The sequence below is a fragment of the Astyanax mexicanus genome, chromosome 1 (assembly GCF_023375975.1).
Source record: "Astyanax mexicanus isolate ESR-SI-001 chromosome 1, AstMex3_surface, whole genome shotgun sequence".
NCBI classification, from domain to species: Eukaryota; Metazoa; Chordata; class Actinopteri; order Characiformes; family Acestrorhamphidae; genus Astyanax; species Astyanax mexicanus.
In genome coordinates, this window is record NC_064408.1 from 2,248,942 (window position 1) to 2,261,512 (window position 12,571).

A 12,571-nucleotide genomic window follows, 5' to 3' on the forward strand; every position below is an offset into this window, starting at 1 on the left:
TGTGTGTGTGTGTGTGTGTGTGTGTGTGTGTAGGGTAACTCTGGGCTGGGTTTTAGTATAGCAGGAGGTACAGATAATCCTCATGTAGGAGACGATCCGAGTATCTTCATCACCAAAATCATCCCCGGAGGAGCAGCAGCTCAGGACGGCAGACTGAGGTACTCTTATACTACTGTTATATAGAGTTAATTACAGATATATACTCTCACTGATCACTGACTTTATTCTTTATTAATGTGTATTTGGGTTTAGTATTCTAATGTTATATAGAGTTAATTTTTAGTGTTATAGATGATTATAATGTTTTATTTTATGCTGAACACATTTAGAAAAGCATGTGTGGGTGATTTAGAGACAGCTGTTTCACCATGGCAACATAAAAAGTGTATTATTTAAATGTGAATGTTTTTTTTGTGGTGTAAATGGAGATTCTGTGGTGTGAGAGGCGGATTAAAGCTGTGTTTTTGTCTCTTGGAGATGCAGAGATTCACAGAATCATCTCTGGAGAGAAAATCCTGCGTTTTATAAAATATCAGGACAGATTTATGAAGACGAGACTAAATTTAGTCTCTCGTCTCTCTCTGTTCACCAGCCTGAGGCTCCAGCTCCTCATTCAGCTCAGATATTCACACTCTCTCTCCAAGAATCCCCTCTGTAACACTCTGCACTGTTACACCACTGACCTGTTACACCACTGACCTGTTACACCACTGACCAGTAACACAATCCTTACTGTAGCACCACTTACCAGTAATACATTCCATACTGTTACACCATTACATACTGTTACACCACTGACCGATTACACAATCCATACTGTTACACCATTCCATACTGTTACACCACTGACCCGTTACACAATCCTCACTGTTACACCACTGACCCGTAACACATTCCATACTGTTACACCATTCCATACTGTAACACTACAGACCTCTAACACAATCCATACTGTTACACCATTCCATACTGTTACACCACTGACCCATTACAAAATCCATACTGTTACACCACTGACCCGTAACACAATCCATACTGTTACACCATTCCATACTGTTACACCACTGACCCGTAACACAATCCATACTGTTACACCATTCCATACTGTTACACCATTCCATACTGTTACACCACTGACCCATTACAAAATCCATACTGTTACACCACTGACCCATAACACAATCCATACTGTTAAACCATTCCATACTGTTACACTACTGACCCGTAACACAATCCATACTGTTACACCACTGACCCATAACACATTCCATACTGTTACACCATTCCATACTGTTACACCACTGACCCGTTACACAACCCATACTGTTACACCACTGACCCGTAACACAATCCATACTGTTACACCATTTCATACTTATACACCACTGACCTGTAACACATTCCATACTGTTACACCATTTCATACTGTTACACCAGTGACTCATAACACAATTAATACTGTTACACCATTCCATACTGTTACACCAGGGACCTGTAACCCACTCCATACTGTTACACCAATCAATACTGTTATACCACTGACCCATGGTGGCTTACAGACAGTGGTGAAATTGATGGTCTGTGGTGTAACAGTACAAAGTGTGTTACAGGTCTGTGGTTTAACAATGCAAAGTTTGTCGGTGGTGGTTTGTCAGTTGTATTACAGCTGTAGTGTGGGTCAGTTGTGTGGAATGGTGTAACAGTATGGATTGTGTAATGGGTCAGTGGTGTAACAGTGTGGAATGGTGTAACAGTATGGATTGTGTAATGGGTCAGTGGTGTAACAGTGTGGACTGTGTTACAGCTGTAGTGTGGGTCAGTGGTGTAACAGTGTGGACTGTGTTACAGCTGTAGTGTAGGTCAGTTGTGTAACAGGTCATTACTGTTACACTGTCATTTATAATATATATTTAGCTGTCATTTTTAAAATCCAATAATTTAATACTCTATTCTCTCTGTGTGATTTCTTTTCGTACAGCTCAGTTTATGGTAATAGGAACTGGTCTCCTCGCTCTAACAGCCTATTGGAGCGCGGTTAGGGGTCAGCTCATGAATATTAATGAGTCTGATGGTGTCGCTCAGTTTTTTGCGATGTTGAGGCTGAAGTTTCCCTCAGCAGCTTCCTGTCTGAGTGGAGGAGCTTTAAAGCGAAAGTTCAGCGAAAAATACAGCTGACTTTACCAGAGCTGCCCACGGGCAAAACTCACGGGACGGCTGCTGCTTCGCTCAGCTCTGCTCCGAAGTGAACCCCACGTTTAGAGATAACAGCGTCTCATCCTCTCTTTCTCTCTCTCTCTTTTTCTCAGGGTTAATGACAGTATTCTGTTTGTGAATGACGTGGACGTGCGAGAGGTGACGCACTCTCAGGCCGTGGAGGCGCTGAAGGAGGCCGGCGCCATCGTCCGGCTCTACGTTCTCCGCAGAAAACCCATCGCCGAGAAAGTCACCGAGCTCAAACTCGTTAAAGGACCTAAAGGTACGAGATAGTGATTAACACGTCATCCATATACACAGAACTCACCCCTACAGATTTCTTTATTTTTTATTTTTTGTCATACTTTTATTTTTCTGATTATAAAACTAACTTTAAAATCAGACAAAAATACTGTTACACCACTGACCCATAACACATTCCATACTGTTACACCAATCCATACTGTAACACTACAGACCTCTAACACAATCCATACTGTTACACTATTCCATACTGTTACACGACTGACTCATAACACAGTCCATACTGTTACACCATTCCATACTGTTACACAACTGACTCATAACACACTCCAAACTGTTACACCAATCCTTACTGTTACACCATTCCAAACTGTTACACCATTCCAAACTGTTACACCATTCCAAACTGTTACACCATTCCATCCTGTTACACCATACATTCCATACTGTTACACCATTCCATACTTTTACACCATACATTCCATACTGTTACACCACTGACCCATAACACATTTCATACTGTTACACCAATCCATACTGTTACATTATTTCATACTGTTACACCTATCCATACTGTTATACCATTCCATACTGTTACACGACTGACTCATAACACACTCCATATTGTTACACCATACATTCCATACTGTTACACCACTGACCCATAACACATTCCATACTGTTACACCAATCCATACTGTTACACTACAGACCTGTAACAATCCATACTGTTACACCATTCCATACTGTTACACGACTGACTCATAACACAGTCCATACTGTTACACCATTCCATACTGTTACATGACTGACTCATAACACAGTCCATACTGTTACACCATTCCATACTGTTACACGACTGACTCATAACACATTTCATACTGTTACACCATTCCATACTGTTACACAACTGAACCATAACACATTTCATACTGTTACACAACTGACTCATAACACACTCCAAACTGTTACACCATTCCAAACTGTTACACCATTCCATACTGTTACACCATTCCATCCTGTTACACCATACATTCCATACTGTTACACCATTCCATACTTTTACACCATACATTCCATACTGTTACACCACTGACCCATAACACATTTCATACTGTTACACCAATCCATACTGTTACATTATTGAATACTGTTACACCTATCCATACTGTTATACCATTCCATACTGTTACACGACTGACTCATAACACACTCCATATTGTTACACCATACATTCCATACTGTTACACCACTGACCCATAACACATTCCATACTGTTACACCAATCCATACTGTTACACTACAGACCTGTAACACAATCCATACTGTTACACCATTCCATACTGTTACACGACTGACTCATAACAGTCCATACTGTTACACCATTCCATACTGTTACACGACTGACTCATAACACACTCCAAACTGTTACACCAATCCATACTGTTACACCATTCCAAACTGTTACACCATTCCAAACTGTTACACCATTCCAAACTGTTACACCATACATTCCATACTGTTACACCATTCCATACTGTTACACCATTCCATCCTGTTACACCATACATTCCATACTGTTACACCATTCCATACTTTTACACCATACATTCCATACTGTTACACCACTGACCCATAACACATTTCATACTGTTACACCAATCCATACTGTTACATTATTTCATACTGTTACACCTATCCATACTGTTATACCATTCCATACTGTTACACGACTGACTCATAACACACTCCATATTGTTACACCATACATTCCATACTGTTACACCACTGACCCATAACACATTACATACTGTTACACCAATCCATACTGTTACACTACAGACCTGTAACACAATCAATACTGTTACACCATTCCATACTGTTACACGACTGACTCATAACACAGTCCATACTGTTACACCATTCCATACTGTTACACGACTGACTCATAACACAGTCCATACTGTTACACCATTCCATACTGTTACACGACTGACTCATAACACAGTCCATACTGTTACACCATTCCAGCTCAAACTCGTCAAAGGACCTAAAGGTACGAGATAGTGATTAACACGTCATCCATATACACAGAACTCACCCCTACAGATTTCTTTATTTTTGCTTTTTGTCATACTTATATTTTTCTGATTATAAAACTAACTTTAAAATCAGACAAAAATAACCTGAGTAAATATAAAAAACACTTTTTAAATCATAATTTTATTTATTAAATGGAAAAAAAAGGACTTTACTGATAACTGATAACTTGTAACGAGTCTCATCTCGACTTTTTCATCTCTGTGGAGGAATTTAGTTCCACTCTTCTTTACAGAATGATTTTAATTCTGTCCAAAAACATTAAACTGTCTAAAACTGTTTAAAATCATCTGCAGCATCTCAATCTATCAGACTTTAACTAGACCTTTAACTCCAAAACCTTCATTTAGTTTAGTGTTTAATCCATTCAGAGACAGTGAACTTTAGTGTGGGTTTGTGAGCTTTGGGTCATTGTCCTGCTGCAGAACCCAAGTAAAGTACTCCTGAGCTTGAGGTCAGTAAAGAACAGATGGACGGATTCTGATTCTCCTTCAGGATTTTCTGGTAGAGAACAGCAGAATTCCTGCTTCCATCTATTACAGCAAGTTCCTATTCCAGCAGCTTCAGATCATCACACACTACCACCACCATGTTTTACATTTACGTCAGTATGATTCAGTTCTTTTTCTGAAATTATGGATGTGTTTGTATGATGAGTTTTACGACAGATGTAACAGATCCCTCCTTTATAAATGTAGTTCTGGGTTCTTTTGGGATCTCCTGGATGAGTTCTTCATGCCCTTTTGGAGTAATTTTGTTCGGTTGGCCGGTCACTCCTGGGAAGGTTCACCAGTGTTCCATGTTTTTTTTTTTCTCTATTAGTGAATAATAGTGAATCACTGTGAATCATAGTGAATCATCTGTTTTCGAATTTCAACCTTCTACACATCCACACAGCAAAACCACTAAGCTACTGCTAAACTATACTAAAACAACTTGGAACACCATAGCAGCCATCATGTAACACCCTTGTAACTACTGCACAACTACTTAGCAAACATCTAGCAGCATCATAAAAACACATAGCAACCACCCAAAATACCATAGCAACCATTAAGCAATACCATAGAAATATTCTGCCAACTACGCAACAGAACATTAGCCACTCTAATTACAAGCTACCATAGCAACCATCAAGACACATTGTAGCAACCACCTCGTAGCACCATAGCAACCTTATCTGGTATATGATAGAAACCACCTAGCAACAACAGTTTGACCCTAATAATCGCTCATCATCTTCGTGTCAACGTCAGAAAAAAACACATAGCAACTATAGTATCTAGCAACCCCATATTAACCACTTTTTTACAACCACTTGGTAATCCACAGAATCCACTCTTAAACTGTTTAATCCTACTGAACAAATTGCATCAGCCCATAGCAAACATACGGTATACCTTAGCAACCACCAAGCAACACCCCCTTATCATATAAGCGGCGATGTGATATGATGACCACATCATTATCAACCCATTAGAATTAAAGTAACCCATTAGCAACCACCTTTTAAACACTATACCTATGTCCTAGCAACCACTTAGCAACACCATAGCAACCACGCTCTCTGTTTTTTCTCTCTCTCTCTCAGGGTTGGGGTTCAGTATAGCGGGTGGAGTGGGTAATCAGCACATTCCGGGGGATAACAGCATCTACGTCACCAAAATCATCGAAGGAGGAGCGGCGCATAAAGACGGGCGACTACAGATTGGAGACAAGATACTAGCGGTAAGCGCGCGCACACACACACACACACACACACACACACACACACACACACACACACACACATATCAACATTGTTATTGATTATACAACCCCTGGCAAAAAGTATGGAATCACCAGTCTTGGATGAGCACTCCTTCAGACATTTCATTCTGTAAAACAAACTCTGATCAAAAACATGATACAATAATAAGGTCATTCCAAAGTGCAACTTGTTGGCTTTCAGGAACACTCAAAGAAATGAAGAAAAAACATTGTGGAAGTCAGTGAATGTTACTTTTATTGACCAACCACAGGGAAAAAAATATGGAATCACTCAATTCTGAGGAAAAAAGTATGGAATCACTCAAATTGAAGGTAGAAAATAAGGACACACCCAGTCAATTTCCTTTCCCTAAATGGACACCTGCCTCAGATTAGATCTGCTCGTTAGTCTGCAGTTAAAAACACCTGCAGTCATGACACCTTGGAGGGCTGCTGCACGAATTAGAGTGGCAAGAACCATGGCTCCAACAAGAGAAATGTCTCTTGAAACAAAAGAGAGGATTGTGAAACTTCTTGAAGAAGGTAACTCTTCACGCATGGTTGCTAAAGATGTGGGCTGTTCACAGTCCGCTGTATCCAAGATATGGACCAAATACAAACAGCATGGAATGGTTGTTAAAGCCAAGCGTACTGGTAGACCGAGAAAGACATCAAAGCGTCAAGACAAGCAACTTAAGGCCATTTGTCTTGAAAACCGAAAAAGTAGAACTAAACAGATGAAGCATAAATGGGAAGAAGCTGGAGCCAATGTATGTGACCGAACCGTAAGAAATCGCCTAAAGGAAATGGGATTTCAATACAGGAAAGCTAAAAGAAAACCATCATTGACACCTAAACATAAAAGAACAAGACTGCAGTGGGCTAAGGAGAGGCAATCATGGACTGTGGATGACTGGATGAAAGTTATCTTCAGTGATGAGTCAAGAATCTGCATTGGACAAGGTGATGATGCTGGAACTTTTGTTTGGTGCCGTTCCAGTGAGATTTATGAAGAGGCCTGCCTGAAGAAAACAACCAAATTTCCACAGTCCTTGATGATATGGGGCTGCATGTCAGGCAAAGGCACTGGGGAGATGACTGTGGTTAATTCTTCTATCAATGCACAAGTTTACATTGACATTTTGGACAGTTTTCTCATCCCTTCAATTGAACAGATGTTTGGAGATAATGAAATAATTTTCCAAGATGACAATGCATCGTGCCATAGGGCAAAAACAGTGAAGGCATTCCTTGGAGAAAGACACATTCAGTCGATGTCATGGCCTGCAAATAGTCCAGATCTCAACCCAATTGAAAACCTGTGGTGGAAATTGAAAAAAATGGTCCACAAGAAGGCTCCGACCTGCAAAGCTGATCTGGCAACTGCTATCAAAGAGAGTTGGCACCAAATTGATGCAGAATACTGTTTGTCACTCATCAAGTCCATGCCTCAGAGACTGAAAGCCGTTATAAAAGCCAAAGGTGGTGCAACTAAATACTAGTGATGTATTTTGAATCATCTTTTGTTTCTGTTTTTCATGATTCCATACTTTTTTCCTCAGAATTGAGTGATTCCATATTTTTTTCCCTGTGGTTGGTCAATAAAAGTAACATTCACTGACTTCCACAATGTTTTTTCTTCATTTCTTTGAGTGTTCCTGAAAGCCAACAAGTTGCACTTTGGAATGACCTTATTATTGTATCATGTTTTTGATCAGAGTTTGTTTTACAGAATGAAATGTCTGAAGGAGTGCTCATCCAAGACTGGTGATTCCATACTTTTTGCCAGGGGTTGTAGCTTACAGCCAATAAAAACCCAAAAATCAGTGTCTCAGAAAATTAGAATATTATTAAAGACCGATTGATACTTTTGGCTGTAGTGTGGGCAGTGTGCCAAGTCCTGCTGGAAAATGAAATCTGCATCTCCATGAAAATTGTTAGTGTAACCGTGAATAGAAAAGAGTTGCTAAACCGTAGCATGTTGCTAATCACACACGCTACCCATAGAGTTATCTTGTCATATTAACCAAAATAAGAATTTAAAAGAACACAAAAAACCTTCAGTGACTGGTTAGCATCAGGATTCTCATTTCTTAATTAGCATTCCACCTTAAAAAATCCACCTTAACACAATTCGTGCCAAATCAGAGAGTAAAACAGCCCTAAATACACATAAAACTGTGCTTTAACTTGAATTACACATGCTTTAACACATGCTTTAACTTGAATTAAACAACACCAACATGTCAATAGACAGGTAATTGTTTGAATTAGCCCCTTGTGTGTTGAAAATAGAAAATATATATTGCAGTATATAAGCACAAAAGTACGGAGCTGCACCATAACATACCTTCTATAGTCTTTTAGCGCCGGAGCGCTCCCAGGCTCCGTGGGGGAGGCAGAGGATAAAAACAGAGACCTGGCACACGTGACAAATACGGACAGCTTACTTGTTCCCCTCGCTCACGAAGGAGCTGCAGAGGCTCCGCCCACATGGACATAGTTTTAGTAAATTAAACTATATTTGTTGGTTATATTTATCTATAAAAATGTTTTCTATAGATAATTTCAAGATTTCAAGGATTCGAAGATTCAAGGACACTTTATTGTCATTCGTATCACATGTGGTACATGAGGTGGAACGAATTTGACCTAGAAAATTGGGAAATTTATAGCAAAAAAATATGTTAAAAAAAAAAAAAAGTCCCTCTCAGTCCTGTGTGAAGTGCTCCAGCAACTTACAACACTGTTTCCACAGTCAGTGATGGTTTTATAGAGATGCAGATTTCATTTTCCAGCAGGACTTGAGACACTGCCCACACTACAGCCAAAAGTACCAATTGTTCCTATAGTATACAATATTCTAATTTTCTAAAACACTGATTTTATAGCTTCATAATCACCAAAAATAAGAAATAAGCATTTAAAATAGATCACTCTGTGTTTAATACATCTATATAATATAAGTTTCACTTTTTTTAACTGAATTACTAAAATAAAGTAACTTTTTAACGATATTCTATTTTTTTAAATGCACTAGTATATGATACATACTGTCATTATTCCTTTCATGTGTATAAATAATATATATGAAAAGCAGTATAAACTGAATTACAATATGTAATCTTAGCTGCAGCACTGACCCCTGCTGGATGAGGGAGAAACTGCAACCTGAGAAACATTTACATTTCTAGAAGTTTCTGAGAAAAACTTTGATTTCTGAACTCTAAACTATAAAAATATGCAAACAGCTCTGGAAAAAAAGATAGCACTTTAAAATGATGAGTTTCTTTGATTTTACCAAATTAAAAACCTCTGGAATATAATCAAGAGGAAGATGGATGATCACAAACCATCAAACCACCAAACTGAACTGCTTGAATTTTTACACCAGGAGTAAAGCAGCATAAAGTTATCCAAAAGCAGTGTGTAAGACTGGTGGAGGAGAACATGATGCCAAGATGCATGAAAAAAAAAAACAGATTAAAAACCAACCAGGGTTATTCCACCAAATATTGATTTCTGATCTCTTAAAACTTTATGAATATGAACTTGTTTTCTTTGCATTATTTGAGGTCTGAAAGCTCTGCATCTTTTTTGTTATTTCAGTCATTTCTCATTTTCTGTAAATAAATGCTCTAAATGAGAATATTTTTATTTGGAATTTGGGAGAAATGTTGTCTGTAGTTTATAGAATAAAACAACAATGTTCATTTTACTCAAACATAAACCTATAAATAGCAAAATCAGAGAAACTGATTCAGAAACTGAAGTAGTAAGGATGTTTATGGATAATAAGACATCAATTAAATAAATCAGTCAAGACCCCAGAGCTTAGATAACATAAAACCTAGTGCTAAACAGTGTGTTAAACATTAATACAGTTAAAAAAAAGATGTATATCAGTAGATACTAAGTGTTTTATAATACTTAAGATTTAGATTTCTTTGGTTTTAAATGCTAAACCTCCAAAAAATGGCTCCAGAAATGTACTAGTTTACCAATCTGGTTACTAAGTGCTGACTGGACAATAGTGGAGCTCTTTTAAGTGCTATATAGAACCTATTTGCCTAAAGTTCTTTAAAGAAACATATATATTTTTAAAAAACATCGACCCACAATTCCTTTAAATATCCAGGTACTTTTTCAAGTTGACATGAATTTTTAAAGTGTATTAATAACATGGTTCTATGTTTTCCGCTATATATAGTGCAGTACACAATCAGTTCAGCATCAGAACTAACCAGATTCACCACAGCAACCACCTGGGATACCATGCCGACTGCTTAGCAACACAATAGTCAAGCAAGCAACCTTCTAGACCACCACCCAGCAAAGATTGGCCACATCAATTCAACTTAGGAGACTGTAGCAGCAGCCATCTGGCAAGATTGTAGCAACCACCTAGCAACATCGTAGCATGAACCTAGGAAGACCATAGCAACCATCAGTCAAAAGAAATCCACTATAATAACTGCATATCATTAGCCTAACAACTACCATAGAACTAAAGGTTCTTTAAAACTACAGTGTATAGTATAGTACACAATCAGCTCAGAATCATAACTAACTAGTTTCATCACATCAACCGCCAATGATACCATGGAAACTGCTTAGCAACACCATAATAAACCTAGCAACCTTCTAGACAACCACTCAGCAAAACTCTAGCAACACCAATTCAACTTAGAAGACCATAAAAGCAGCCACCTGGCTACATCATAGCAACCACCTAGCAAGACCGTAGCAACCACCTAGCATGAACATAGCAACCACCAGGAAAAAACTATAATATAACAATATTCAGTCATTATAGTGGAACTGTTTTAGCTCTGCAACTTCCATAGAACTAGAGATTCTTTAAACCTTACCTATATAGAACTAACCAGATGCTGTACTTAATCTGCTGTTTTATCTGGGAAACCATGGCAACTGCATAGCAACCACCTAGCAACAGCATAGCAACATCATAGCAACCACTTAGCAAGACCATAGTGACCACTACCATAGAACTAGAGATTGTTTAAACCTACTGTATATAGAACTAACCATATTCTTTACTTGATCTGGTGTTTCATCTGGGAAACCATGGCAACTGCATAGCAATCAACCAGCAACTCTGTAACAACCACCTAGCAACATCATAGCAACCACTTAGCAAGACCATAGCAACTACTGCCATAGAATTAGAGATTCTTTAAAGCTACTGTATGTTTTTTTACTTAATCTGCTGTTTCACCTTGGAAACTGCAGAGAAACTACCTAGCAACACTGGAGCAACCACCTAGCAAGACCTTGCACCTAGCAACCATCAGTCAAAAACAGTTCCACTATAATGACTGCATATCATTAGCCTATCAACTACTATAGAACTAGAGGTTCTTTAAACCAGCCGTATATAGAACTAACCTGATTCAGCTTCCAGCCTCTATCTAACCTGGGTTCTGTTGGTTCTGACGTGATTCTGACCAGTGATGGTGTAGTTACTTTAAAAAAGTAATCCGATTACTGATTACTGATTTAAAAAGTAACTTAGTTACTTTATTAGTTACTTTCAGCAGCTGCAGACACCACCTCCCACCGCCTTCACATAAACATTATAACCAGTTTTGCCAACACTCCCTTTATTGGAAAATGCATTTTTAACAGCAACAGTGTATCTCTAGACGTTTAAAGTTGAACTATTTCCTGAAAAAATATGTTTTTTTAATAAAAATAAAATATGGTCTTTCTTGATTTCACTTAAATACTTGTTGTTATAAAAAAATATAAAATAAAGAAAGTCTTTTTTGACCTGACATATTTAACACTGTAAAACTGAACATTGAACCTGTTGTTCTCTGCAGGGCAGCAAGGAGTGGTTTTATAAAACAGAACCGTGTATATGGTCTAGACCAGGGATCACATATATACGGACTGTGGTCCGGGTCCGGACCCAGACGTTGTTCAATGTGGACCCAAACCAGTAAACTACTGAGAAGGATTTAATTTTGACCGTGTTCATTTAAAGCGTCAGAGCTTTTCTTGTCTTTACGGTATACGCGCTCTGCGGCACAGTAAACTTGCAGACCAATCACGTGTGGTGTAAAATCTTCAAACGCTCTCCTCGGCCAATCAGCTCTGTGCAGACCGCTGCCCTGGCTAGTGAATTGGGACGCGGCCGCAAAAAAAACACCTTTATAAAGAGATAGGGAGCACGAGAACTGGCGGAAAAACGAGAACGGGCGGAAACTAAAGCGGAATGTAAAGTTCAGAGTAAACCAAT

General features: G+C 38.6%; 1 protein-coding gene across 6 annotated transcripts in view; it reads left to right on the forward strand.

Moving 5' to 3' along the window:
- LOC103046947 (disks large homolog 4) overlaps nt 1-12,571 on the forward strand; it is a 197,152-nt gene that overhangs the window by 163,288 nt on the left and 21,293 nt on the right. For all 6 annotated transcript variants that reach the window (XM_049465219.1, XM_049465216.1, XM_049465215.1 and 3 more), the window contains 3 exons: nt 34-158; nt 2,307-2,476; nt 6,149-6,285. In XM_049465219.1, coding sequence (XP_049321176.1) covers nt 34-158; nt 2,307-2,476; nt 6,149-6,285 — 432 coding nt within the window. The remainder of the gene's footprint in view (nt 1-33; nt 159-2,306; nt 2,477-6,148; nt 6,286-12,571) is intronic.